The sequence below is a fragment of the Pongo abelii genome, chromosome 15, assembly GCF_028885655.2.
Source record: "Pongo abelii isolate AG06213 chromosome 15, NHGRI_mPonAbe1-v2.0_pri, whole genome shotgun sequence".
NCBI lineage: Eukaryota > Metazoa > Chordata > Mammalia > Primates > Hominidae > Pongo > Pongo abelii.
In genome coordinates this window covers 99,159,672-99,187,566 of record NC_072000.2, presented here as the reverse complement: position 1 = coordinate 99,187,566, position 27,895 = coordinate 99,159,672, and the positions used below count along the sequence as shown (strand labels likewise).

Here is a 27,895-nt window from a genome sequence, read left to right as displayed (position 1 = left end):
GCTGGGCAGGATAGCTCGTGCCTAGAATCCCAGCACTGAGGAAGGCCGAGGTGGGCAGATCACTTCAGGCCAGGAGTTCAAGATCAACCTGTGCGACATGGCGAAACCCCATCTCTACAAAAAATGCAAAAATTAGCGGGGTGTGGTAGTGCAACTCCATAATCCCAGCTACTCGAGAGGCTGAGATATGAGAATCGCTTGAACCTGGGAGGCAAGGAGGCGAGGTTGCAGTGAGCCAAGATCATGCCACTGCACTCCAGCCTGGGCGAGAGTGAGACTCTATTTAAAAACAAACAAACAAACAAACAAACAAAATTCAGGGATAAGTATTTGTGTGGACAGATCTCTCCCTCCCTCCCTCCCTCCCTCCCTCCCCTCCCTCCCTCCCTTCCTTCCTTCCCTCCCTTCCTTCCTTCCCTCTCTCCTTCCTCTTTCTCTCTTTCTCTCTTTCTTTCTCTCCCTTTCTTTCATTCTTTCTTTCTTCAGAGTCTCTCTCTGTCGCCCAGACTGGTGTGCAGTGGCATGATCTCAACTCACTGCATCTTCCACCTCCCAGGTTCAAGCAATTCTTATATCTCAGCCTCTCAAGTAACTGGAATTACGAACGTGCCAACATGCCCAGCTAATTTTTGTATTTTCTTTAGAGACAGAGTTTTGCCATATTGGCCAGGCTGGTCTCGAACTCCTGGCCTCAAGTGATGTGCCTGTCTTGGACTCCCAAAGTGCTAGGATTACAGGTGTGAGCCACCACACCTGGCCCTTATCCCTGAATATTGATAAGATTATTTATAATAGCCAAAACCAGGACCCAATTCAAATGTCCATCACCTGGTAAATGAATAAACTGTGGAATATCCACACAATGGAATACTACTGAGCAATAAGAAGGAAAAAAATTTACTAATACACAGAATAGCAGGGATAAATCTCAAAACCATGCTAAGTAGAAGAAGCCATACGAAAGGCCACCTATTATATAATTTCCTTTATATGGCATTCTAGAAAAGGGAAAAAATATTCTTCAGGGATTGTGAATTACACAATGGTTTCTTACATATGATACCAAATGCATAAGTGACAAAAGAAAAAATACAGAAATTAGACTTCATCAAAATTGTTAAAGCCTATAATCAGTTGACTTTTTTAAAAAGAGAAAAAAAACAAAATTAAAAACCTTTGTGCTTCAATAGATATAGTCAAGACAGTGAGAGAGAAAATGTTTGCAAATCATATATCTCATAAGGGACTTATATCCAGAATACATAAATAATTTTTGGCTGGGTATAGTGGCTCATGCCTGTAATCCCAGCACTTTGGGAGGCTGAGGCAGGAGGATCACTTGACCCTAGGAATTCGAGACAAGTCTGGGCAACATGGTGAAACCCTGTCTCTTTTTATAAAAAAAGAAATCACTACTCAACATAAAAATATCAATAACCCAATTAAAAATGGGTAAAGGCTGGGCGCAGTGGGTCACGCCTGTAATCCCAGCACTTTGGGAGGCTGAGGTGGGTGGATCACGAGGTCAGGAGATGGAGACCATCCTGGCCAACATGGTGAAACCCCGTCTCTACTAAAAATACAAAATTAGCCGGGCGTGGTGGCACATGTTTGTAATCCCAGCTACTTGGGAGGCTGAGGCAGGAGAATCACTTGAACCCGGGAGGCAGAGGTTGTGGTGAGCCGAGATCGCGCCATTGCACTCTAGCCTGGGCAACAAGAGGGAAACTCCGTCTCAAAAAATAAAATAAAATAAAATAAAATAAAAATATAAATATAAAAATTAGCTGGGTGTGGTGATGTGTGCCTGTAGTCCCAGCTACTCAGGTGGCTGAGGCAGGAGAATCACTTGAGCCTGGGAGGCAGAGGTTGCAGTGAGCCGAGATCATGCCACTGCACTCCAGCCTGGGTGACAGAGCAAGAATAAACAAATAAATAAATAAAAGATAAATAACATGAATAGATATTTCTTCAAAGAAGATATCCAAATGGCTAATAAGCATATAAAAAGATGCTCACCATCATTAGTCATTAGGACAAACAAATCAAAATTACAATAAGATGTCACATCATACCATGAGGATGACTGAAATTAATAAGAAAGGCTAATATGTGTTGGTGAGGATGCAGAGAAATTAGAACCCCCATACAATTGCTGTTGGAATATAAAATGGTGCATCTGCTTTGAAAATGATCTGACAGTTCCTCAAATGGTTAAATATAGTTACCACATGACCTGGTAATCCCATTCCCAGGTAGGTACCCAAGAGAAATGAAAACAGACATCCACACAAAAACCTGTTCACAAACATTCATGGCAGCATCATTTGTAATAGCAAAAAGATGGAAACGATCCATATGTCATCAACCGATAGATGGATAAGCAAAATGTAACATATCCACATAATGAAATATTATTCAGCCATGAGAAGGAATGAAGTACTAATACATGCTAAACATGGATGAACCTTGAAAACATTCTGTAACGTTAAAGAAGGCAACACAAAAGGTCACATATGATTCCATTTATATAAAATGATCACCAGAGGCAAATCCATAGACATAGGAAATAGATTAGTGTTTGTCAGGGGCTGGGGGGAGGCGAGAATGGAGTGTGACTATAATTTATTTATGGGATGAAAATTTCTTTTTTTGAGACAGGATCTCACTCTTTCACCCAGGCTGGAGTGCAGTTGTGTACTATGAGACAGGATCTCACTCTTTCACCCAGGCTGGAGTGCAGTTGTGTACTAACAGCTCACTGCAGCCTCCACCCCCTGGGGTTAAGGTGATCCTCCTGTCTCAGCCTCCCAAGTAGCTGGGACCACAGGTACATGCCACTATGCCCAGCTAATTTTTTATATTATCTGTGGAGACAGGGTCTCCCTATGTTGGCCAGGCTGGTCTCGAACTCCTGGCCTCAAAGGATCCTTTCACTTCTGCCTCCCAAAGTGCTGAGGTTACAGGCATGAGCCAGAATGCCTGGTCGAAATTGTTTTAAAATTAGATAGTGGCTATCTTGGTTTGTTCAGGCTGCTATAGCAAAATGACAGAGACTGGGTAATTTATAAATAATAGAAAGGTATTTCTTGCAGTTCTGGGGCCTGGGAAGTTCTAGATCCAAGCACCAGCAGATCCACGGTTGGTATATGGTGAGGGCTCACCCTCTGCTTCACAGACAGTACCTCTTGTTGTATCCCCACATGGCAGAAGGGCTGAACACTGTGCCTTCATATGACAGAGAGGGCAGAAGGACCAAACTCAAACCCTCCTATAAGGGCACTAATCCCATTCATGAGGGTGAAGCCCTCATCTCATCACCTCCTCAAGTCCCACCTCTTAATGCTACTGCATTGGGGATTAAATTTCAACATGGATTTTGCAGGGCCACACACATTCGCACCATAGCCATGGTGATGGTTATACCATCTGGCGAATACACTAAGAGCCAGTGAAGTAGACGCTTTAAAAACGTCAACTTTATAGGATGTGAATTATATCATGATAAAGCCATTTTTTTAAAAAAAAATTGCCTTTAAAGATACCCCAAAAACAATACAAAAAAATGGACCTTGAATAAATCCCTTAAGCCCTATGGGTGTCAGTTTTTTCACCTATAAATTGGGGTGATAATCATGATACCTGCCTCTGAGGGTTATTTTGAGAATTAAATGAGGGAAAAAAATGCCTGTGGCAATGGTCTTGTTTGTGGTAAGTACCCAAAAAATGGCAGCTTTTGCTGACATCATGGTTCCTATCAGCTCCCCTGGCACTGCGCTGGGGATGGCCAGGTGGGGATGGAGGTATGAGGAAGACCAGTTCCTTTCCTGGAGAATATTACTGGAGCAGGATAGAACAGTACTGGCTTAGTGAGCAGAAAACACCATGTAACACATGCCATAGTCATGACGGGCGCCTCCAAGGCCCAGCGGGAATGGGCAGGTGACTTGCCTGACCAAGCTGATGGTGTACACCGTGTGCACAGCAGGCAGGTGCTCAGGAACAGCAACCAGATAATGTATTCCTTCCAACCAAAAATGCTGTCCATCATAAAGATGCACGCTTATTTTATGTATACAAAAATAAATGTGGCCGGGCATGGTGGCTCACACCTGTAATCCCAGCACTTTGGGAGGCTGAGGCAGGTGGATCACTAGAGGTCAGGTGTTTGAGACCAGCCTGGCCAACAGGGTAAAACCCCGTCTCTACTAAAAATGAAAAAATTAGCTGGGCATGGTGGCACACACCTGTAGTCCCAGCTACTTGGGAGGGAGGCTGAGGCAGGAGAATTACTTGAACCTGGGAGGCAAAGGTTGCAGTGAGCCGAGATTGTGCCACTGCACTCCAGTCTGGTGACAGAGTGAGACTCCATCTCAAAAAAAAAAAAAAAAAAAAAAAGATAAATGTGCTGCCAATTTAGTTATGGCCCACTATAAAGTGTAAGTCAAACCCACCCCAATATCAGAGATGTTAAAATGCAAACAACAAAAAAGTCTCTCAGAATTGATAAGATTCAATACATGCTAAGCACTGAATTTGAGCTGACTCTTCACTCTACAAAAGTCCTGGGAGATGCACAGTCCTTAAGGTCAATCCAAACTAATTCTAATACTCATTAAGTTCCCAATAGTGACCCCTAACTCTAACCTTTAACTCTGACCTCACACTAGACCTAAACCTAACCCCTGAGTTTAACCTGTACTCTTGCCCTAAAAGTAGCCCTGTGCTTCATGCGATCACCCACACCGCTTTCAGTTGTACCTCTACCTTGGCTCTAGCAGATATGTTTTTATTCCAGTTTTAAAGATGAGCATGGTGGCCGGGCATTGTGGCTCATGCCTGTAATACCAGCACTTTGGGAGGCCGAGGTGGGCAGATCACTTGAGGCCAGGAATTCGAGACCAGCCTGGCCAACATGCTGAAACCCCATCTTTACTAAAAAAATACAAACATCAGCCAGGCGTGGTGGTGCACATCTGTAATCCCAGCTACTTGGAAGGCTGAGACAGGAGAATCGCTTGAACCCGGGAGGTGGACGTTGTAGTGAGCTGAGATCACGCCACTGCACTCCAGCCTGGGCGACAGAGCGAGACTCCATCTCAATAAAATAAAACAAAATAAAATAAAATAAAATAAAAGATGAGCGTAGTGAGCCTGAGTTGGACTTGAGGGGATTTCTCCACAATCCTGTGGTTAAAAGAGGCAGAGCTGGGATCTGAACCCAAATTGGATCTTTCTGCTCTCCAGGAAATCTCAGCCTATGAAAGAGGAAGAAATGCAAATGGCTACCCAGGCTATGGGTCAGTACTGGATGGCCGTCAGACCCTGCTGTTACCCCAATTCACACCGGAAGGTGCCTCTTTTAGCCCACAGAGCATGTTGCCCAGACTGCGCAGGGTGCTCCAGAATGCTTGTTCCTTACGCAAAGTATGTCCGAGCCAGGGCCATCAAGTTACTCAGCGCGGGTGAACAGGACACCCCAAGCAGGAACCTCTTCAAGGAGGTGTAGGAAGGCCAGGGCAACTCACCCAGCGGGTATGTTCAGAGACTTGCCCTGAACAGAGGCTGCAGCCTTCCCATTTCCTGTCCCCCATTGTTGCCTTCTGGTCCCCGTCATTACCCCAGCCACAGAAGCCGGTGATCAGCAGCTCCATAGAGGGCTGCCTACATCCGAAGGCATAGGGGGTATTGCTCACATTTCAACCACATTCTTCCAGTGCCAGAAGTAACGTTGCTGGGTCTGATTCCCAGCTCAATGCAGTGGCCTGATTAGCTGTCTGCCTGCCCCATCGGCTCTCTAGGGCTACCTGGGCACCCCAGCGCTGCCACAACCCTCTCTGGAGAGGAGAGCTAATGGGATTTGGCCACATCCCACTGCCATGGTCAGTCCTACGTCTCCTAAGTGCTCCACTTTGTCCCAAGTGCTGCAAAGGGGAAGGGCAGTTGCAATGACGGCCAAATATTGTGTCCGCTGAGGGAGTTTGCAAAGTGCTGTCTTATCTCCTAAGGCAACCCATGATGCAACACTGCTGGAAACCAGAATGGTCTAGAAGGCAGCAAGGCAGCTGTGCATGTCTGTCCAAGAGCCAGGAGCCAGGCACCTACTCAGTTCAAAGCCTGATTTCACCTGCTTGCCACATGACTCCTGCAAGTCACATAACCTCTGCTTTAACACTTGCTAAGCACCATGCTAAGATTTCTCATGTGTCTGTGCACACATATGTCACTTAGCAACTTTATTCTTAGGTAAAGAGATCTTTAAGCTTACGTAGCTGTAGAATAGTTTTTGTTTTTGTTTTTGAGACAGGGTCTCACTCTGTAGCTCAGGCTGGAGTGAAGTGGCACTATCTTGGCTCACTGCAACCTCAACCTCCCGGGCTTAAGCCATCCTCCCACCTCAGCCTCCCAAGTAGCTGAGACTACAGGCTCATGCCACCACACCCAGCTGATTTTTGTGTTTTTTGTAGAAATGGGGTTTCGCCATGTTGCCCAGTTTGGTCTTGAACTCCTGATCTCAAGCCATCCGCCTGCCTCAGCCTCCCAAAGTGCTGGGGTTACAAGCATGAGTCACCACACCGAGCTTAGAATAGTTTTTATGAACATCATTTTTGTGCACAGAAAAAAATACAAGCTACATAAGTTACTTTTCTCTAATGTCAGAGTCTCATGTTTGTGAATCAGGCCCACGTTTTTTGACATAGCATCATCTTCCGAGCCATCATGCTTGCTAAGTGATTTATAATTAGCTCCTTCAGTCCTCACAACAACCTAAGTGGACAGGAGTACTGTTAATCCAGAAGTACAGATTCAAAAACTGAAGATCAGGGAGGTTAGGAAACTTGCCCAAGCTAACACAGCAAGAGGCTGGCTAACTCGAAAGCCCTTGCTAGAAATTTCCATTCTACTGCATCTCCTCCTTGCCTAGCTATGTGTTGCATGAAGAGAAAACAGGGTTTAAGGCCAGGCAGATTTGGGTTTGTACACTACTTCTGCCACTTCCTTACACTCTGAGTGATCACTTAATCTCCCAGGACCTCATTTTCTCATGTGCAAATGGGAATTATAATGCAAGTCAAAAGGACTTTAAGGGTGGTGGCTCAAGCCTTTAATCCTAGCACTTCTGGAGGTGAAGGTGGGAGGACTGATGGAGCCCAGGAGTTTGAGACCAGCCTAGGCAACACAGTGAGACCCTGACTCTACAAAAAATACAAAAATTAGCCAGGTGTGGTGGCATATGCCTGTAGTCCCAGCTACTTGGGAGGTTGAGGTGGGAGGATCGATTGAGCCTGGGAGGTCAAAGCTGCAGTGAGCCATGATCGTGCTACTGCAGTTCAACCTGAGTGACAGAGCACGACCATCTCAAAAGAAAAAAAAGAAAAGAAAAGAAAAAGAAAGGAAAGGAAAGGATAGAAAAGAGAAGAGAAAAGAAAAGACAGAACAGTTTAAAATAGATAACCAAGTACTTTCAAGGTGCCCTTTATCTTTCCCCCTCTTTCCTTTAGGATGACTTAGGTTAATTTTCTGAATCAAATTGAGAATCCATACAATGACTTAAGTCTCAGAAGTGACTCTCCAGCCCCCATTTAATGACCAGCCTGTGTAGGAGTACAGATGTCTTGCTGCCCTTCTAGTCTGGGCCAGAATGGCTTCCACTGGTTGAATTCCTTCTGTGTACTGGGTTCATGTGCTGAGGAGAGGTAACTAAGGTGCATACCCCAAGAACAGTACTAATAAGCAATCTTACAATCATAAACTGAGGCCCAGAAACCCTGGTCACCTGCCCTGGTCACCCAAATTGCATAGCTGTGAATTCGTGAAACTGGAATGTGAGCTTTAGGTCTGTCTGAGTGTGACTGTCAGTGCAAAATATCACGACATTGAAGTTACGTTCCCAAAATTAGCCAGGTGCCCATAGTCCCGGCTACTGAGGAGACTGAGGTGGGAGGATCGCTTGAGCCCAGGAGATGGAGGTTGCAGTGAGCTGTGATTGTACCACTGCATTCCAGACTGGACCATGGAATGAGAGCTTGTCTCTTAAAAACAAAACAAAACAAAAAGTTGCATTCCGTGGCCGGGCACAGTGGCTCACACCTATAATCCCAGCACTTTGGGAGGCTGAGGCAGGTGGATCACCTGAGATCGGGAGTTCAAGACCAGACTGGCCACGTGGTGAAACCTTATCCCGACTAAAAATACAAAAATTAGCCGGGCGCAACGGCGCATGCCTGTAATCCCAGCTTCTCCAGAGGCTGAGGTGTGAGAATCACGTGAACCCAGGAGGCAGAGTTTGCAGTGAGCCGAGATCGCGCCACTACACTCCAGCCTGGGTGACAAGAGTGAGACTCTGTCTCAAAAAAAACAAAGAAAAAAAGTTGCATTGCTCAAGAATGTCAGATAAAGACAGAGCAGGCTTATTAGAAAAAGTCTTAGCACAATATATGTGTGTGTGTATAAATGTATAAGTCAAACTTGATATCTACATTTTGGTTATGAATCTGTGACTCCCAATGACTTGGACATTTGAGCTGTGTCCACTGCAACACTTTAAACTGTGACAATAATTTCCTATCCCTGTCCACTGCACCAAGCAGCTAAGATAAACTGTTTTACTTCCTCCTTAGCAATAGTTATATTGTTGAAAACCTCTTTTGTGTGTCAACTCCAGGAGGTCAGGGACGTTTTCATACTCACCATTTTTTTCCTAGCACCTATGAGTGTCCAACACACAGAAGGAAAATGATAAATACCAGTTGAATGAATAAACTGCAGATATGAATCTGAACATCCAAAATATTAATTTTTTGCTTTAAAATAACAATAACTTTAACTCCTTATGAACTACGTTCAGTTCAGTTTTGTAAATATCCACTGAGCACCTACAACGTATCAGGCATTGTTAGGTGTTGCCAAAGAACAAAGGTAATTATAATGATGCTCATACACCATCCCCGTATTTCTCAAGAATGTAGAGTAACACGAGGCAAAGACGGGGATCCCTATTGCAGAGATGAGAAGCCACCCATCCAAAGGGCAAAGTTTGGGACTTGAATCCAGTCTTAAGATTTTAATGTGGCCAGGTGCGGTGCCTCACGCCTGTAAGTCCTAGCACTTTGGGAGGCCAAGGCAGGCAGATCATGAGGTCAGGAGTTCGAGACCAGCCTGGCCAGCATGGTGAAACCCCATCTCTACTAAAAATATAAAAATTAGCTGAGCATCGTGGCTCATGCTGGCACATGCCTTTAGTCCCAGCTACTAAGGAAGCTGAGGAAGGAGAATCGCTTGAATCCAAGAAGCAGAGGCTGCAGAGAGCCAAGATCATGCCACTGCACTCCAGCCTGGGTGACAGAGTGAGATTCCATCTCAAAAAAAAAAAAGACGTTAGATCTTTAATGTGGTCTTTTGTGTGTGTGCATGTGTGTGTTTTGTTGTTTGTTTTTGAGTTGGGGTCTCGCTCTGTTGCCCAGGCTGGAGTGCAGTGATGCAATCATGGTTCACTGCAGCTTCCACCTTCAGGTCCAAGTGATCCTTCCACCTCAGGCTCCTGAGTAGCTGGGACCACAGGCATGCACCACCATGCCCTGCTTATTTTATTATTATTATTGTTATTATTATTATTATTATTATTATTATTATTATTTGTAGAGACATGGTCTCGCTATGTTGCCTAGGCTGGTTTTGAACTCCAAGGCTCAAGCGATCCTCCCACCTCGGCCTCCCAAATTGCTGAGATGACAGGAGTGGGCCACTCTCCGCCCCGCCCAGCCTAAACCTATAATTTGTTCACTCAGGACCCTCACCTCTTCCGCACACCCTAGCTGCTGCCCAGGAACCCAGGGGAGCGAGTCGTTAGCAAGTGGGACTCATTTCCAAGGACGATGTTTGCCCGTAATGAGGTGTTAGTTGAGGAAATGAGGACTGGGCCCATGGGTCCCTTATCCCAGGTTATTTGTTTGGCCCTAGTGCTATTTCCCTCTAACACCACCAGTGTAGAGAAGAAAAGGAGTTTCTTATTTTGGAGATACTTTTTAGGTTTAGATGCATATCTAATTTTTTTCACAAGTCAAACATGAATGTGGTGTTTTTGTGCAAAGATAAAACAATAGCGATAAGGCTCAAGTCCCTGTAATTATCAGTCCCAATCCCAGCCCCCAGCCTTGGGCCCCCACCTGAGAGGTGACCCACCCACCCCAGAGGTGACCACTACTGTTAATTCCATGTATATTCTTTTTTTTTTTTTTTTTTTTTTATGAGATAGAGTCTTGCGCTCTCCCCCAGGCTGGAGTGCAGTGGCACGAATTCGGCTCACTGCAACTTCTGCCTCCTGGGTTCAAGCAATTCTCATGCCTCAGCCTCCTGAGTAGCTGGGATTACAGGCGCGCTGCACTACCACTCCCGGCTAATTTTTGTATTTTTAGTAGAGACGGAGTTTCGCCATGTTGGCCAGGTGATCTCGAACTCCTGACCTCAGGTGATCTGCTCACCTCAGCCTCCCAAAGTGCTGGGATTATAGACATGAGCCACCGTGCCCGGCCAATTCTATATATATTCTTCCAGACCTTTTCCTCTTGCTTTTATATTTATTTCTCAAATATGATACAACACTTACTATGTGCCGGGCATTGTTCTAACTGCCTTTCATATTTATATTTATGAACCTGTATGTCATATATATGTGAATTATATATAAACACACAAACACCCCCCACACACAGACACACATGCGAACACATAATCACACTATGCTCGAGTTCTGTAACTTCTCTTTGTCCCTCAGCAATATGTCTTGGAGATCTTTCTACATCAGTTCATATAAGATGGCCTTTCAGAAAAGAACACAGCCAGAGGGAAAAAAAAAAAAAAAGATTGCCTGATTATCTTCAATGGCCATGTGCTTATTCATTACAAGAGTGTCCCTGGCTTATTTAATTAGTACCGTATTGGTGAACATTTAGGTTGTTTTGATTTTTAAAAAATATTTATTTATTTATGAGATGGATTCTCCTTCTGTTGCCCAGGCTAGAGTGAGGTGGCGCAGTCATAGCTCACCGTAGCTTTGAACTTCTGGGCTCAAACCATTCTCCTACCTCAGCCTCCCAAGTAGTTGGGACTAGAGACGCACACCACCTAGCCCAGCTTCAATTTTGTTTTAAAATTTCAAACAATGTTGCATGAATGTCCTCCCACAGATATTACATACGTTAAAAGTAGGAAGGTTTCCAGCTCAGATTTACTTAGGAGGTCTTAAGTCTTAACCCTTAGTGGATTAATCTATGAATACCATATACCACACCCAAATGGGTCATCAGTGGGTGATAGGGAGGAGGGGAGGGAAGGCGCGGAGTTATAATTGAAGTCCCATCTGATATCTGCCCCTTCGCCCTGGGCTTTCTGGGAAGGAAGAGATAGGTTAAGGACTGACCTCTGCCTTGGGAGGACCCCACCCTCCCAGCACAGGGACTCTCAGCTTCTAGACTCTTCACAGTGAAAGCTACATTGGTTCTTACTGAAGTAAAATTGGAGTGGCTTGCTTTTTGAAGGAGCAAAGGTCTGCGCAGAAGCAGATCAGGCTGCACTGAAGGGGTTCTGGGGGCCACGGGCCCCAGGGCTACCCGGAGGCCTAGCAAAAAATGTAAGTGACAAGACTTCGAGCTATGACAACTGTTTTTGGTTTTGGCTTTTTTTTTGAGACAAGGTCTCACTCTGACTCCCAGGTTGGAGTGCAGTGGCACAATCTCAGCCCACCCCAACCTCCACCTCCCAGGTTCAAGTGATTCTTGTGCCTCAGCCTCCTGAGTGGCTGGGATTACAGGCGCGTGTCACCATGCCTGACTAATTTTTGTATTTTTAATAGAGACAGGGTCTCACCATGTTGGCCAGGCTGGTCTCAAACTCCCGGCCTCAAGTGATCCCCCTACCTCAGACTCCCAAAGCGCTGGGATTATAGGCGTAAACCACCATGCCTGGTCCAGCTCTGACATCTGAAGCCTGTCACTGGGCTTCTCTGGCCCTTGGTTTCCCCATCAGTAAGACTTCCTAGTTCCTGCCAGCCAGCCCCTATTGCTCTAATCTGAGAATCAAATGAAGTCGTGGAGAATTGCGATTCCAAAGAGAAGCACCATTTTCTTCGGAAATTCCCTAGGGTGGGATTTGAGCCTTTTGTTATGCAGATAGCAGGCTCTGGCGTCTATCTCTAAGTGGCTCCAGATAGCCAGGCTTTGTAGTCCCTTAATGAATAACTTCCTTCAACTGTTTGTGTGGGAGAGCTGGGGGCCTTAATAGAGAAAAAAAAATACCTTAACTTGCTAAGGACTTCACACTTGTAACAGTTGCTGTAGGCCTTTGAGGAGTGCCTACTGTGCACCCTTCATGCCCAGCTCAGGGATCTCTCACTGCCTTGAGAAGAGGGTCATGCCTCCGATTTCACAGAAGAGAAGCCTGAGGCTCAGAGGCTGGCTCCAGCTCAGACCCCTCCAAAGCATCAGAGGGGGAAGTCAGTCTAGCAACAAAGCCTGGATTTTAGCTAGCACACCACCCACAGGGAAACAGCACAGGCTCCTCTCCAGAGCTGCTGCCTGGGCATTGGAAGCTTTGGAATCAGACAGAGGTGGCTGAGCTCTGCCAGCACTGGACATGATGCTGTCACTAGATAAGCTGCCAGCTCCACCTCTGGGATCATTCTTCTGGCTGAGCCAAGCAATGATCTTTCTTTGACTGGCTTTGTCCCCATGTAGGGGCAGGGATGGTAACCATGATCTCAAAGCACGCCCAAAAGGTGGAGAGGGCCTGCTAACAATATATGCCACTGCTTCAGACTTTTTCAGCCAGGTGCAGTGGCTCACACCTGTAATCCCACCACTTTGGGAGGCTGAGGTGGGCAGATCACCTGAGGTCAGGAGTTCGAGACCAGCTGGCCAACATGGGAAACCTGTCCCTGACTCTACTAAAAATACAAAATTACCCAGGCGTGGTGGCACACGCTTGTAATCCCAGCTACTTGGGAGGCTGAGGCAAGAGAATTGCTTGAACCCAGGAGGTGGAGGTTGCAGTGAGCCAAGATTGCACCGTTGCACTCCAGCCTGGGTGGCAAGAGAGAAACTCCAAAAAAAAAAAAAAAAAGACTTTTTCAACTAGTCAAGGCCAGAAGAAAAGCACACTGAGAAATCAGTTGTGTCCAGGGCCTTGGTCCAAGTGACTGACATTTCTGCCTCTCAGTGGGAAATGGGACACTCGAATTAAATGCTGATGAGTGGCAGGTGTGTCTGAGCCAAGAGAGAACATGCAGTTTGTTTCCTGATTACTCTCCCATTTTACAGATGAGAAAAGGAAGACTCCAATGATGGCTCCAATGGTGACTCAATTCTCAAGCTTTCTTCCCTCAAGACCTACCCGGAGGACTAAGGGACAGTTCATTGGGGTGTGTCAGTGCTCAGGTTCAAAGGTGACGGTCGGCCTGCCTGTGTACACAGGTGTGACTGAAGAGACACAGGTGTTCCCTGCAGGCTGACCCACTCCTGTGCTCACACTGGCTGCTCAAGGATTCCAGCCAGCTTCTGGGGGAGCTGCCTGGACTGACAGATAGACAGACCTTCTCCCCAACTCCTCCTTTATCTATTTCAGGAGAGTACCCACTGAGTTTAATTAACACTCTCCTGCTAATAGTCTCTGGCCTGGAACTTGGGGAGCTCTTGAAGCAAAGAGATGGGGATGGGAGGTAAGAAGGCAAGGTGACAATGTATTTTTCCTGTAAACAAAGAGTTACATAGCACACTCACTGGGCCAAGGCCTGTGGTCAGCTGGTGGGAGACACGGAGCTGAGTCAGGTGCTGATTTGGGCATACTTGTGTGGTCCCAGGTCAGACACTTCTGACTCCAAGCAGACTTGTTCTGGAGCACAGACAGGTCCCAACAATTATCTCCACGTCTTCAGAGTGGGAGAGGCCACGTCCACATGGCTGGATGGGGAAGCGAGGTCTGGACATGCAGAGCCAGCAGAGAACGGTAATGGAGAGGGAGACGACAGAGCCAGCCAAGGCACAGAGAGTGAGCAGGATGGAGCAGAAGAAGCTCCCCATGTGGCCAGTGTCCCAAGTCCCAAGGAAGGTGGTGGGAGGGAGGGCAGAAAAGGTCATTTGGTGCCAGGGAACAAAAGGTCTTGCTTTCCAGCTTGAGGCATTTCACTTATTTTACAAGAATTGGTATGGTAGGATGTAAGAGGGTGGCTTTTGGAGATGAACAGACCTGAGTTCATATCCAGGCCTCACTTGAGAGACCTGGGCAGGTAACAACCCCTTGTCTGACCTTGATGTCCTCACCTGTGACAGGTGACAGCAACAGGGCCCACCTCCCAGGAGCATAGTGACCATTCGCAGAGCACGTGGAGATGGTCCTTTCCTTCTCCCTCACTTCTGGGCTAGCCCTTCACGGTTTTAGTCCAAGTCCATTTGCTCCATTTTCTAGAACAACTGGACTGGTGGAGTGCCCCCATGCTAGCTCCTTCTGCTTTACGCTTTAGCATGCAGACATTTGATCTCATTTAGAACACGAACCCATAAAAAGGCAATTTGTTTGTTTGTTTGTTTGTTTGTTTTTGGCAGAGTTTCGCTCTTGCCACCCAGGTTGGAGTGCAATGGTGTGATCTCGGCTCACTGCAACCTCCACCTCCCAGGTTCAAGTGATTTTCCTGCCTCAGCCTCTCCAGTAGCTGGGACCATAGGCACCTGCCACCACACCCAGCTAATTTTTGTATTTTTAGTAGAGACGGGGTTTCCCCATATTGGCCAGGATGGTCTTGAACTCCTGACCTCAGGTGATCCACCCGCCTCTGCCTCCCAAAGTGCTGGGATTACAGGCATGAGCCACCACACCCGGTGTAAAAAGGCAATTTGTTACTAGGTTGGGAGACCCAGGTCAGTACCAACAGAGATCCAAGGAGCAAGATTTCCCAGTGACTCCAGCTTTGTAAGCAAAAAATATTCAGTAAGGAATTTCCCTGAAATATGGAGTGGTATGCATTCGCCACACATATTCAATATCCACCTTTCGTCGGAAGTGCCAGAATACTGCTGCCAAGGAGAGAGCTTTGAAAAGCAACTCACTCTGCCCCTGCTCTCCTTTATGAAAAGACTTGAATGGTGAACAAGTTATTTTAAAAATTATTTCAAGTCAAACATTCACTTGATCACCCTAGTCTAGTTTAACTTGGAAAGCTACTTTCTGAGGGTTTTGGAAAAAAAAAAAAGAATGGCCACAACTTAAATCAGAATGTGGATAACATTATCAAAAACTTATGTTGCCATCTCAGAGTCAACTGGAGACACTTTAAGATACAAATAATTTCAGAATTCTAGAGTTTCAGAGAAACTATTATCATTAGTTGGGCATGAACATGTCTTGATGTCACCATTTCGCTTGCAAATATTGTATTGACCTACCAGGCAGAGCTGGAAATAACTACATCTACAAACCCCAAGAGAAGGGAGTAAAATGTTCTTTAGGGACCTGGTTTTTTTTAAGAAAAAAAAATCTGTGAGGTATCACATAGACAAGAGAGGTTCTTTTTTAGTTCAATTGTCCTCTGTTTGGCTCATATACTGAATTCCCCAAGCTATCATTACTATGAACAGACTACTTTCTCCCCTAATTTATAAATTACAAATAACCCAATGACATGGGAGATGGACCCTTGTGATTTTAAACCCAAGAACGCCTGGTCTGCAGAAAGAATTTTACTGCTGAGTGAAACCAAATCCACAGCATGGATCAGGAATCATTCCATTTTTTGTCCCTGGCTGTGGTTACATACCCCAAACAAGAAACACACACACACACACACACACACACACACACACACACACACACACATACACTCCAGAAAGGAGGTGAGAAGGAAGCTGATATTGACTGAGCCAATTGGGCAAAAGAAAGGAGGAAGGGGTTGAGGGCAGTGGGGTGTGTGTGTGTGTGTTTATGAGTGTGTGCGGAAGAGGGTATATTACAACATTCTTGATCCCTCGGCTAAGAAAACACAATGAAAGCCTCAACACAAATCAAACAAATTGAAAGTTGAGGTTGTTTCTGAGAATTTTCCTCCTCTTTCCCATCAGGAATAAGCAGGGAAGAACTGGCCTGATTATCTAAACAGCCTGGTAGGGGCTCTGTCTCCTAAGCTGCTGGTCAGGCTGTACTATCATTGAGTCATAGCGTCAGATTCTATGGAGGGTGGGACTGAGCAGGTAACATGACCTGTGGCCTCTGAAAGTGGCTCCCCCCACCCCCACCACCACCAATTTTCTCTTTCTCTGCCTAACTCCTCCTGCTTCTGGTTTCTGCACATAAGCAGTGGGCAAAGGAGTAAGGCTGCTTCTTTAAAAGGCAAACAAAAACTAATGGGCCCAAGGAAGTGACCTCCTAGGAGGTCAGAACACTTCAAAACCACTACTTTGAAGGACAAGACACATCTATTGTTAGTTTCCTCATTTCAGTGCTTACAGAATATGAACAAGGCTGGGTCTGGTGGCTCACACCTGTAATCCCAGCACTTTCGGAGGCTGAAGCGGGTGGATCATCTGAGGTCAGGAGTTCGAGATCAGCCTGACCAACATGGTGAAACCCCATCTCTACTAAAAATACAAAATTAGCCGGGCTTGGTGGTGTATGCCTGTAATCCCAGCTCCTGGGGAGGCTGAGGCAGGAGAATTGCTTGAACCCAGGAGGCGGAGGTTACAGTGAGCTGAGATCACACCATTGCACTCCAGCCTGGGCAACAAGAGTGAAACTCTGTCTCAAAAAAAAAAAAAAAGTATCAACAATGCTGCCTGACATAAAGTTCACTTCCAGACCTGGAGATGATGTACCAGCAAATGGCCATTTCGTCCAGTCTTGTTGAAAAAGATGAAGATGCTGACAAAGCTCCTTATTACATGGTCCACAGATACTCAACTTTCTAGACATGTAACACTGTCTCCCAGGCATGGTGAGCATTCCCAGAATATTCAGTTTCATTTTGTGATGTTCCTTCCTTAAAAAACAAACCCCAAAACCCTCAGTCTCCCAACTTATCTCTTAAGTATTAAGTGCCCTTCTTTTACCCCCCAAAATATACCTTGCCCAGCTAATTTTGATCACAGGCACTTTTGGGGGCTACATTTCCGAAAGTTAAGCAGTTGAAGCTACAGAACTATTTTATTAGCAAATCAATTGTTTTTTCAGGAACTTTAAAACTACAGCTAATGGGGGAAAAATTGTACCCTTATTCATTTCAAAATGTACTGAAAGGCTAGACCGGAGTGTAGAAGCTTAGAAAAAAAAAGCCTTCTGCTTTTCTTACATCATCAAATGTGTCCTTTCCTTCCCAGATTGCTGACCAATATGATAAGCTGGAATGCATAAGAAATGTAAACAAAACACCTCCTTCTGTCTTTCTCAGCGCGTCTTTTTTTCTTAATTAGATTTCGCCCCAGAATGATCTTTTTAATTAAGAGGATCTCAATTTGCTCAGGCGGCTCAACTGTTTACAAAGGAACTGGTCTCCCTTGTCAAGTGAGCATTCTTTCTCCCCAGTTCCTTCAAAACTTCACAAAAGGGGTGGCGTCTCTCAGAAAGTCTGTATATGACAAAACTGACACATAGGATAAATACGGCAAGACTGTGAGAGCAGATGGGAAGGAGCAGCGCCCGCCCCACCAGAGTACGCAGGAAATCAACGTGTGGCCCGGTCTCGCACTTGGGAGGGCAGCCTTATGGGGTGCTTTGAATCCCCGTTGGTAACCCACAGTCCAATCCACATTCCTTGGCTTATTTATGGGAGACGGATATATTAGCAACAAATGGGTTTATGCAGATATGTATGTGTTTCAAAAACCCTGGCAGCCCAGGGAGGGCTCTGAACTGTGCCCTGCACGGACTTTGCAGTTCCCACGGAGAAAAACCCCCGTGCATGGCTCAGATGAGCCATTTATGTCCAGCCATTCCGTGCCCTGGGTGATTTTTGCATCTTAATGGGTTCTGTGACACAGAGCGATTTCCCCGGTAACATCCTGAAATTATACCTAGATTTTAACACCTATTTGTGTGTTGGACTGATTAGCTCGGCCCTAAGACAAGCATTTAATGGCATGCTAGTCAGTCCCCAGCCCTGCTTAAGTGTCCCCTCAGACGGGCTGGCTTAAAGAAAACTGACAGAAATGTTCTTTAATAACTATGGTTTATCCATTTCTTTCAGATAGTAAGTGGCACGTTCTCACCTCATTTGTAGCTTTTAATCCCAAATGGACATTGCTTTTGAAATATCCTCTTTCTTTCTTTTCTTTTTTTCTCCTCCTGAGGCTGCCACTTGAAAGTTGAAATCTAGCAAGAATGTAATGGTAGGTACCAGCTTTCTGAATTACAGGGTGACTGCCTGGGCTGATCCTAAAAAGCAAGTGTCTTTTTTATACCGCATAAAAGGCTGAAATGTTTACATATCAAAAGGCTATAGGCCAATTTCTGTCAAAATTACACATGAAGTTAAGCAGTACAAGCAATTTATTTAAACACTAGTCATTGTAGAAAAATTCAAAACCATATGCTCTTTAGCAGTTTTTCACAAATGCATTTGACCCATGACTTGGCTAGACATACAAGCTTCATAATTTACTCTAAATTTCAAATCCCCTTGACGTTTAAATAAAAGATCTTCATTAATGAGGTTTACATGAATGAAAACTTTAGAAGCAGATATCAGTTAGCGAAGGGCTTCGTTCTAATTTTCAAATGACTGACTTTGCTAATCATTTCAAGAGAAACTTCTTCTGAGAACAAATGATCGTCATTTGCATTCTGTGACTTGCAAAAGCAAAGGTGCAGTCATTTTGAAACAAACTTTGGTAGATAGCCCGGCTGAAATCGGATTTCTGCAACCCCGGAAAGTCCAAGCTATTTATTTATTTATTTATTTATTTATTTATTTATTTATTTATTTTTCTAAGGCCTTGGGAACACGTCATTTTTCGATAGCCCCTTCTTCTCTTCTCTTCTCGTCTCGTCTCGTCTCGTCTCCTCTCGTTTCGTCTCTTCTCTTCTCTTCTGTTGAGCTTCCCTAACACCTTCACTATTTCGTCCTTAGGGGCTCGGGTGCTTTTATTTGGAGCGTTGCAAAACTTCTAGCAAAAAATCAGCTAGAAAGCTCCCTTACGCCCTCCACTCCGAAAGCAGGAGACCCAGCTCTAGTGCGCGCTGCCCCTTAGCCAGGAGGCATTTGCGCCTCTGGCTCTACTCCACCCACCCAACCTCACACGGAAAATCCCCTGGGGCTACCGGAGATGTCCTCCAGAAAGCAGCAGAGACGTGGAACGGGGTTTGAGCACTTAGCTTTGAGACTGGATTTTTTAAAAGTCCCAATACAAGCAACACAACCATTCCGCTCAGTGAGGACGGCTGGGGTCTCGGCGCAGCACACGGGCTGCAGGGGGCTCCGCGCATTGCTCCTAATTCCTCTGACCCCGCTAATGCGCCCTCCAAGGAGGGCTCCGTACCTTTGAAAAGGACACACCGGTTTTTTGCATATGACACAAAAAATCCTACTTAAACGCATCCGATTGTGAACTCTGCTCTGTGGCCGGGCAGGAGAGCGAGAGAATTAAGAAAGTTCCTGAAACGAACCGTAAGAAGTTGGGGTCGAAGATGCATTATTTTTTTACAGTTATGCGGGATGGGGTGTAAGGATAGTGGGGCGACAGTTTTCTCCATGACAAAAGTATCTTGGGGCGGGAGAAGATACTCACACGCATACTCCAAACTTGGACACTGTTTTAAATCAGAGAAGCAATTTAATCTACACTCTATGAATCAATTTAGTGATGACCGCAGCGCAAAAGCGCCGTGACAGATGCCGAACGGCAAATAGACCTTATGCATGTGGAATCCGCTGATCTATTCTTTAATATCTTAAAAATGAGGACTATTACTGGGGCGAGTGACTCCTCAACAAACATATTTTCATAGACTTCTGCGTGGTGATTGCTTTGTGTGAAATCGTGTTTGGGTGATAATAGGGAAAATCAGCGGCATGTTTACTGCATTTCCGACCTAAGCGCTCGCCGGCTGCCTCTGGACGCTCGCGGTCCTCCCATGCTGAGCTGTGCGTGCGGGGCCGACAAACAATCGCTTAGCAACACGAGGCGGACAATTTGCGTGCGTCGCATTTGTTATTCCAATTGCGCCAGGCGACGCGGGGCCCTGATGGTTTGTTTAGCACGTTGAGGACACTTGTGGGTTTCCGCCCGCCAAGGCGCAGTGCGAGCACCGAGCCCCGACTGCCTTTCCCGGGGCCTGCCTCCGCGCGGCTGCAGATTGAAGGGGCAACCCGGTGGGGGAGGTCCCGCCGCCCAGGGGTGAGCTCCCCTAGAGCTCCGGCAGAGTGTCTGGAGCTGTGTGGCCTTGGGGTTCCTGTGACCCCCTTCCCTGAAAGTCCCCTCTGCGGGAGCACTCGCTTTTCCTTATTTTAGACCCTGCTGATGTAGGAACTCTGTCCTTGTCTGGGGGCGCGGGTGGGGACAGCACACTCCTTTGTCTCAATGAAAAATAAACAAGAAAATGCCCCCAAGTTCATCCCCAGCCTCCTTGGCGAACGGATGACAATTACCAAGTCTCATTAAATGTTAGGGTTGCAAAGCGACCCAATGAATGTTGGTGTTGGTTTGATCAGCTAAAATCCTGAGGCCTCCAGAGAAGGGATGATTTGCAAGGTGACAAGTTTGGGTCTGCAACTCTGACGCTCAGATTCTGTACAGGGCTCCGCTGGTACGCGGAGGGCTGCAGGAAAGCACAGGCGCAGTATAGCAGTTTGCTAAACCTGGTTATTAAATAGAACAATGTTCCAGGTGGAAGGGGAGACGGAGGGTGTGTGGAGGTGGTTGTCTGATACTTTTAAAACCTGGAGACACTTTTTTTTAAGGTCTGCGGTTGAAATCTTGACGCTATCCTGATTGGCAACTTTGCAAGAACAGGACGAGGAATCTGCCCCAAGCGTCAGGTGGCACTTGTGCCTTTGCCCGGCTCAGACAAAGGTCTTAAAAGATCCACTCACACGCGCACCGCAGCGCACACCCAGCCTCCAACACAAACGCAGGCAGTCACGCTTAAGTAGCAGCCTCTAGTTGTCTTCCAACAACTGCCCTATAGCTTTAAACCTGGGAAAGATTGGTGGGGGAGTATCTGCCCTGGAGCATGGTGACTTAAATTCTCTGAGAACGGAACAACAATAAAAAAAGACTTCATCCTAGTCAGTGGGAGATGGAAGGTGCCTCACTTCTTACCCTAGACCTGACCTCTCTAAGGGGAGGGTCACACTCCCTCCTTGTTTTTATTGTTAAAAAAGAAAAAAAGAAAAACTCTATTCGCTTCCCCAAACTGAGACCCATCTCCGTCATGTCCTAATCCCCATTTACAACCACCTCTAGTTTGCGCAGCACTGGAAGGAGCAACTCTCAGGCCACAAGCTGGTGGGCGTGAGGACACAGAGGTCCACGCTGGGAGGCCTAGGAGGAGAAGCGCCGCCGCCTGGCTCCACTGGGCCGCTTCTGTGCGCCGCCAGAGTAGTGCCCTCGGACAGGACTAAACCTCCGTGCAATGGCTCTTTGAAACCCGAACAGAAATTGACAAGTGGTCTTTCCCCTTTGCCCCTGCGCCGGGGAGTGGGCAGCCCACTTACTTGGCCTTACGGCGGCGACTTCAGACAACTTTGCGGGGTCCCTTGGTTAATTAGCCTGAGAGAAATAGCGAAAAATAGGTGTGAGTTAAAGGTGGCCTTCCTTCAGGAAACCCGAGGTCTCCCCCAATCCCATCTGCATCTCCGGCTCTCGGCGGTATCGCCTGGGTCAGGTACTGCCCCTTCCCCTGGAGTGGCCTGAGTTGCAAGCCGGGAGCTTGCACCCGGTCCACAGGATCTGGGGGACTGCTTTTGTTCCGCGCGTACCGTCGCCTACCTTCTCGAAGGGCGCTCGGCCGCCTGCTTGCAGTGAGTGGTGGGCTGGCTGCGCCTCCCGTGGCTCGGGCAGGCTGGCCGTGCCATGCCGAGAATCCCGCAAATCATCGCGGCCGCCTGCCGCTATCTGAGCCGGCCATCGTCCAGGCCACTGGGGCCCAGCGAGTCCACTCGGGGCCTGCCAGGCGGAAGGGCAGGCCGACCGGGAGCCAGCAGGTCGTAAGGAAAAATGCGACCCAATTACTGGGGAAGAAGATAGGGAAGTCCCAAAGACCCCATCTGGATTGAAAATCAAAAAAGTACTTTGGGAGAGAAGGCACCACATTTCCAAAAATAATTTTTTAAAAGCACAAAAACTACCGACACCCACGCTGGGAGCAGCTAGAAGCACCGCTTCAGACTGCAACTCTTGGTGGCGAATTTTAAAGAGCGGCTGAATTTGGTCTTCGCTGTGTAGGACCTAGGGACTGCCATGGTAGTTTTCAGACCCAGAGTGGCTGGAAAAAAAAAATCTTTTTAAGAAGCACGATGCACCCCTCCTTTAGTCGTTTTTGCCTTTACAAAATTTGGTTTTTACAAAATCAAAAGTTTTTTTGGGGGGTTAACAAGTTCCATTCGGGAGAGAAACTCAAGATTTAAAAAAGAGGTAAATTAGGAGGTGAGTACGTGGGGGCGCGGAGGAGCGGTGGAATTTTCAATCCTGCTTGAGAGGGGATGCAGCCCCTCACATTTTCTAAAACAAAACCAATTCCGAAAGGGGGAAAAAAGTAGCCCCAAAGTAGAATCGCCCACAATGAATTTGAGCTACAGGCAGAGGAAATCGCACCCAATAATAGGACCCAATCTGAGAAAAAAGGGTGGGGGTGGAGAGGTCGGGCGGAGGGAGTTGTTAACTGCGGCGGTACAATGGAATTAATGAGATTAACCAAGGCAATTAGGCCGCCCGCCCAGCTCGGCCGGCCCGCGGCCCGGCTGCCGAATGGAAAAGATTAGGTTAATTTCATTAATTCGCAATCCACAATCTCTTTTCTGGCCTTGTAACCCCCTCCCCTTGGCACCTCTCCCCCTCCCCCCAACCCTCTTCCCCCACCCAAAGGAAAAGAAAGGGCCAAATCTGGTTCTGTTTGTCATCTGCATATTACCAGGAACTAAATCCAGGATGACGTCGACTCAGTATAAAACCAACAAGAGGTTCAGCTGGTCTGAGCTCCGTCCTACCGGCGGGTTGAGTTCAGCAAACGCTGCGGCTAGGGGAGGGCGGGAGGAGGGAGAGCGGACGCAGGGGGCGGGGAGGGGCGCAGGGCTGCGCGCTCGCCGGCGCTCTCTTTCGGTTTGGTCGGCGGCTGGAGGAGAGTGGACCCCCCCACTTTAAGGCTCTGTCCTCGGCGCGTTCCCGCTGCCCCCCGGTCCCGGCGCGGGGCTCGGGGATGCCCGCCAGCATGTTCAGCATCGACAACATCCTGGCCGCCCGGCCGCGCTGCAAGGACTCGGTGCTGCCGGTGGCGCCCAGCGCGGCGGCTCCCGTCGTCTTCCCGGCCCTGCACGGGGACTCGCTCTACGGCGCCAGCGGCGGCGCCTCCTCGGACTATGGCGCCTTCTACCCGCGCCCCGTGGCCCCCGGCGGCGCGGGCCTCCCGGCCGCGGTCAGCGGCTCCCGCCTCGGCTACAACAACTACTTCTACGGGCAGCTGCACGTGCAGGCGGCGCCCGTGGGCCCGGCCTGCTGCGGGGCCGTGCCGCCGCTGGGCGCCCAGCAGTGCTCCTGTGTCCCGGCGCCCTCAGGTAGGGTCGCGCTCGCTCCGGCCTCTGCCGCCTACTGCGGTCCTTAGCCCATGGAGCCGGTTGGTTAATTCACCTTCCTCAAACTTTGCTCCTCTTGCAAGTCCCCCCTCCGCTTTTGCCGATCGGGCGCAGGAGTTTGCAAACTTCTTGCTGCAAACTTTTGGCCAGAGTTCGCGAAAACTGGAATTCAGTGCCTGCCCAGGGAGACTGGTTTTTTTTTTTTTTTAATTCTCTTACTGGCTTTGGGGGGTGTGCGGATGGATGCTCTAACACGCCTCCTCCTTTTCCCTGCACCCCGATTCCCGTGCACCCCCAATTCTCAGCATCCCCTTGCAGACGAATTCTAAGTGGAAGAGGGTCGGGGACTGGCGGGCGTGCATGCGTGCGGTGGCGAGGGCGGCGGCTGACCGTGCGCCCCACTCTGTCGCAGGCTACGAGGGCCCCGGCTCGGTGCTGGTGTCCCCAGTACCGCACCAGATGCTGCCCTACATGAACGTGGGCACGCTGTCGCGCACCGAGCTGCAGCTTCTCAACCAGCTGCACTGCCGGCGGAAGCGGCGGCACCGCACCATCTTCACTGACGAGCAGCTCGAAGCGCTCGAGAACCTCTTCCAGGAGACCAAGTACCCGGACGTGGGCACGCGCGAGCAGCTGGCCCGGAAAGTGCACCTCCGCGAGGAGAAAGTGGAGGTAGGCGCCGGGGCCCCAGCCGGGTTTGCCCAGCCCTGCTTGGCTCTCCCCGCACTTTAAAAACATCCCGATGGCGGCCCGCAGGCTGCTGGAGGGCGCTTTAGGCCCAGGAAGTTGAATGAAAACGCGGAAGCCGCAGCGAGCGGCTCCCCTCCTTTTGTTGGCCTGCGCGAGGTGTCCCGCCGCCACACCAAGCTCCCCGGGTGCCCCGGGACTGGGGGAAGTGCGCCTTTGATCTGAACTGTTTTGTCCTCCGTTGCGCAACAGGTCTGGTTTAAGAACCGCCGCGCCAAATGGAGGCGGCAGAAGCGGTCCTCATCAGAGGAGTCGGAGAACGCGGAGAAGTGGAACAAGACGTCGTCGTCGAAGGCATCACCGGAGAAGAGGGAAGAGGAAGGTAAAAGCGATTTGGACTCGGACAGCTGACGGCCGCGGGACACTTGCCCGTATTACTTATCTAACTCGAAGGACTTGCACAGACAGACGATGCTACTTTCTTGCACACGCGCTGCCTTGCGGGAGGGGGTCGAGAAAGAGGAACGAGGAGCTGTAAATAGTGTACAGAGCCGGGAGGGTCGGCGTCTGGGGTCAGGGTGCGCGCCGGGACCCACAGCCCAGCAGCCCGAGGCCGCCCGCGACTAGCCCCCACCGTAGTATTTATAGTTAAATTAAGGGTGACAGTACAATAAAGTGATGGCGATGTAGACGGGCCACATTCTGTATTTCGTACCCCCCCACCCCCACCCACCCACCACCATCAGTCTAGAGCCAAGAAAAGAAATCTGTGTAGTCCGTAACCTCCGGAGTTAAAAATTGAGCAGCTCTGATCTACCAAAACAAACAAACAAACAAACAAAGAAATGAAACTCTGGGTAACAGTCACAGCATGGGTGTCCTGGTTTAAAACGAAACCTTATGTCTAGGAAGGGTTGGAGAGTAGCATTGCTGGGCCAGAGCGGGGAGGAGGTACCATTGCAGTTGAGAGGGGCAGCCTGGGTCCCTGACTCCCCTCTTCCGCGGGCAGAAGGAGCACTTCTCTCGCTGATGAGGTGGGAGCTAGGGGAGTCCTGGAGCTCCCACCGAGCCCACTGCTCCAAGCTGCTCAGCCCTGCTCCTGAGAAACCTAAGGCGGCGGGTCCCCAGGGGAATTAGGCAGCGGGCATGCCAGCTCCCCCAGCGCTTTCCTGGAACTTCCACAGATGCTCCAGCTGCCCAGCTCCACATGCGAGTTGCCTCTTCCCCCAGGGCAAGCGTTTCTGCTCTGGCATTTCTAAGCTGTGCGCCCTAGGGCTGACCGGGACCAGGCGCTGCTCCCTGGGCATCTGGAGTGACCAGGGCCGCACGTGATGCACTCAAGGCCAGCCTTGTCTAAGAGCGCACCGCTAGTGGGGTAACTTCCAGGTGGCAGTACCGACACCTCCTGCTTCCTCCCCAGACTGTCTTCCCTCTGCACCAGCTGGGCGGAGAAGGGAGCTCCCGAGAACACGCCCAGTGCGCTGGTGAGCAGTTTATGAACGACTGGAGAAGGCCCCCGATGCGCATGAGCGTCTGGGCCAGGGATGAAGACAAGAGCCTGCTCTCTGTATGGTTTCCCAGGCCGTCGTGGGGATGGAAGTGGAGACTAAGGGCCAGCAGGAATGGCTTTCAACTTTCTTCGGTTTACCATTTTATAGACTTAAAGCTAAGGCTTATAGAGCTTTCCAGCTTGGCTTCCCGCAACGGCCGGCTGCAGGGACTTGTTCTTTCTCTTGGGCTACCTCGGGTATTTGGTGCAAGATCCCTCCAGAGAAAGGTTGTGCATCCTGGCTTTGGGACACAGCACGTGAAAAGTAACAGTATTTTAGAAGAAGCAGTATGTTTTTTCACAGCTTGCAGATTTGCAAGGTAAAAAATGACTCCTATAGCGGGTAGCGGGCAAAATGATACCTATGAAATATGAGTGACCACCCATTACCGCCTTTTTAATAAGCGGTGTCCCTAGACAAAAGAAAGAGGCAGTGTTTTGGAGGCCGGGTCTGCCTCAGGGGGCGAGATTGCCTTGGTTCTTACCCAGATTTCATTTTGTGACCTTGGGCAAGTTACTTAACCCCTCTGACCCCTCGCCTTCCGTAACTAAAATAGGCATGGTCGTAGTATCTGTTTCCCAGGGTGGCTGTGGACGTTAAAGGCTCCAACTTACATAGAATGGCACCTGCCATAAGGGAATCCTTCAACACAACTATTTTTTTTAATATTATGATTTATATTGTGTCAGACCCAATACTTCAAGATTTATATACATTATCTTATTTTACCTTTCAAGAACTCTTAAGAGTTGGGGAATGTTTTCACCATTTTACAGACGAGGAAATTAAGGTTCTGAAAGGTTCAATGCTTTAACAACCTATAGCTTGTAAGAAATAAAGAGGAGACATCATCTTTGCCCAAGTGAGTCTTGTACCATAATTGGAAATGTTTTCATTAACAGTTCTTATGAGAAATATGCAAAGAAGCCTTTATGTTAATTTCAAATGAATTTTGCAATGGTTATTAATGTACCTCCTGCTTAGAATTTCAGGGTGGGAGGACCTTGCCTGGCTTGCACCGTCTGCTTCCCAATAGTTTGATGTTCTTGGATGGTGTCCTCTGTGCCATTGGAGAGGAATGAGCCTGCAGGGACATCTGGAACATTCTAATGTAAGGCAGAGTTGGCAATGTCATTCCACCCAGAGAATTTATTTTTATTTTTTTTGAGTTGGAGCCTCGATCCGTTGCCCAGGCTGGAGTGCAGTGGTGCAATCTCTGCTCACTGCAACCTCCACCTCCCAGGTTCAAGTATTCTCCCGTCTCAGCCTCCCAAGTGGCTGGGATTACAGGCATGAGCCACCATGCGTGGCCAATTTTTTGTATTTTTAGTAGAGACAGGGTTTTACCATGTTGGCCAGGCTGGTCTCAAACTCCTGACCTCAAGTGATCCACCAGCCTCAGCCTCCCCAAATGCTGAGATTACAGGCATGAGCCACAGGGCCCGGCCTCACCCAGAGAAATTTGACCTCTACAGTACTATTTATAAACTCCTGTGTGTCTCTTTGCACATGACTTGCCCTCAGGCCCTCAATAAAAGATGATTGTTCATTTTTCTAAAAATCTGCATTTATCTAGTCTGGAAAGAGGTCTATAGCAAGTGACAGGGGCAGGGGAATTGAGGAGGGATAGATCCTTGTCCCCTATTAGTGTTTGGTGAAAAGCTGTGGTGAATGGAGGGAAGAGTGGTCCAAGAGCCAGAGAGCTCTCCTGTCTTGGCCCGGGGCAGGTGCAAGGTGGCAGGAGAAAGCTCCTTCACTATCCACATCTCATCAGAATCCCCTATGAAGTGTTTCAGGATTGGCCCCGTCCATAGGAAATAAACATATATGGAGTGAAGAGAGAACTGCCAGGATGGTCTAATTATAGTCCCCCCACCCACCTTCCCAGATGGCTATG

The 27,895-nt window shown here is 48.2% G+C and overlaps 1 protein-coding gene across 1 annotated transcript; it reads left to right on the top strand.

Moving 5' to 3' along the window:
• Positions 1-23,165: 23,165 nt before the first annotated feature.
• Positions 23,166-27,559, top strand: GSC (goosecoid homeobox). Its single transcript, XM_002825067.5, has 3 exons — positions 23,166-23,743; positions 24,174-24,433; positions 24,701-27,559. Exons 1-3 carry the CDS (start codon positions 23,389-23,391, stop codon positions 24,857-24,859), a joined length of 774 nt encoding a protein of 257 aa, XP_002825113.1. The 5' UTR covers positions 23,166-23,388; the 3' UTR covers positions 24,860-27,559.
• Positions 27,560-27,895: the final 336 nt, after the last annotated feature.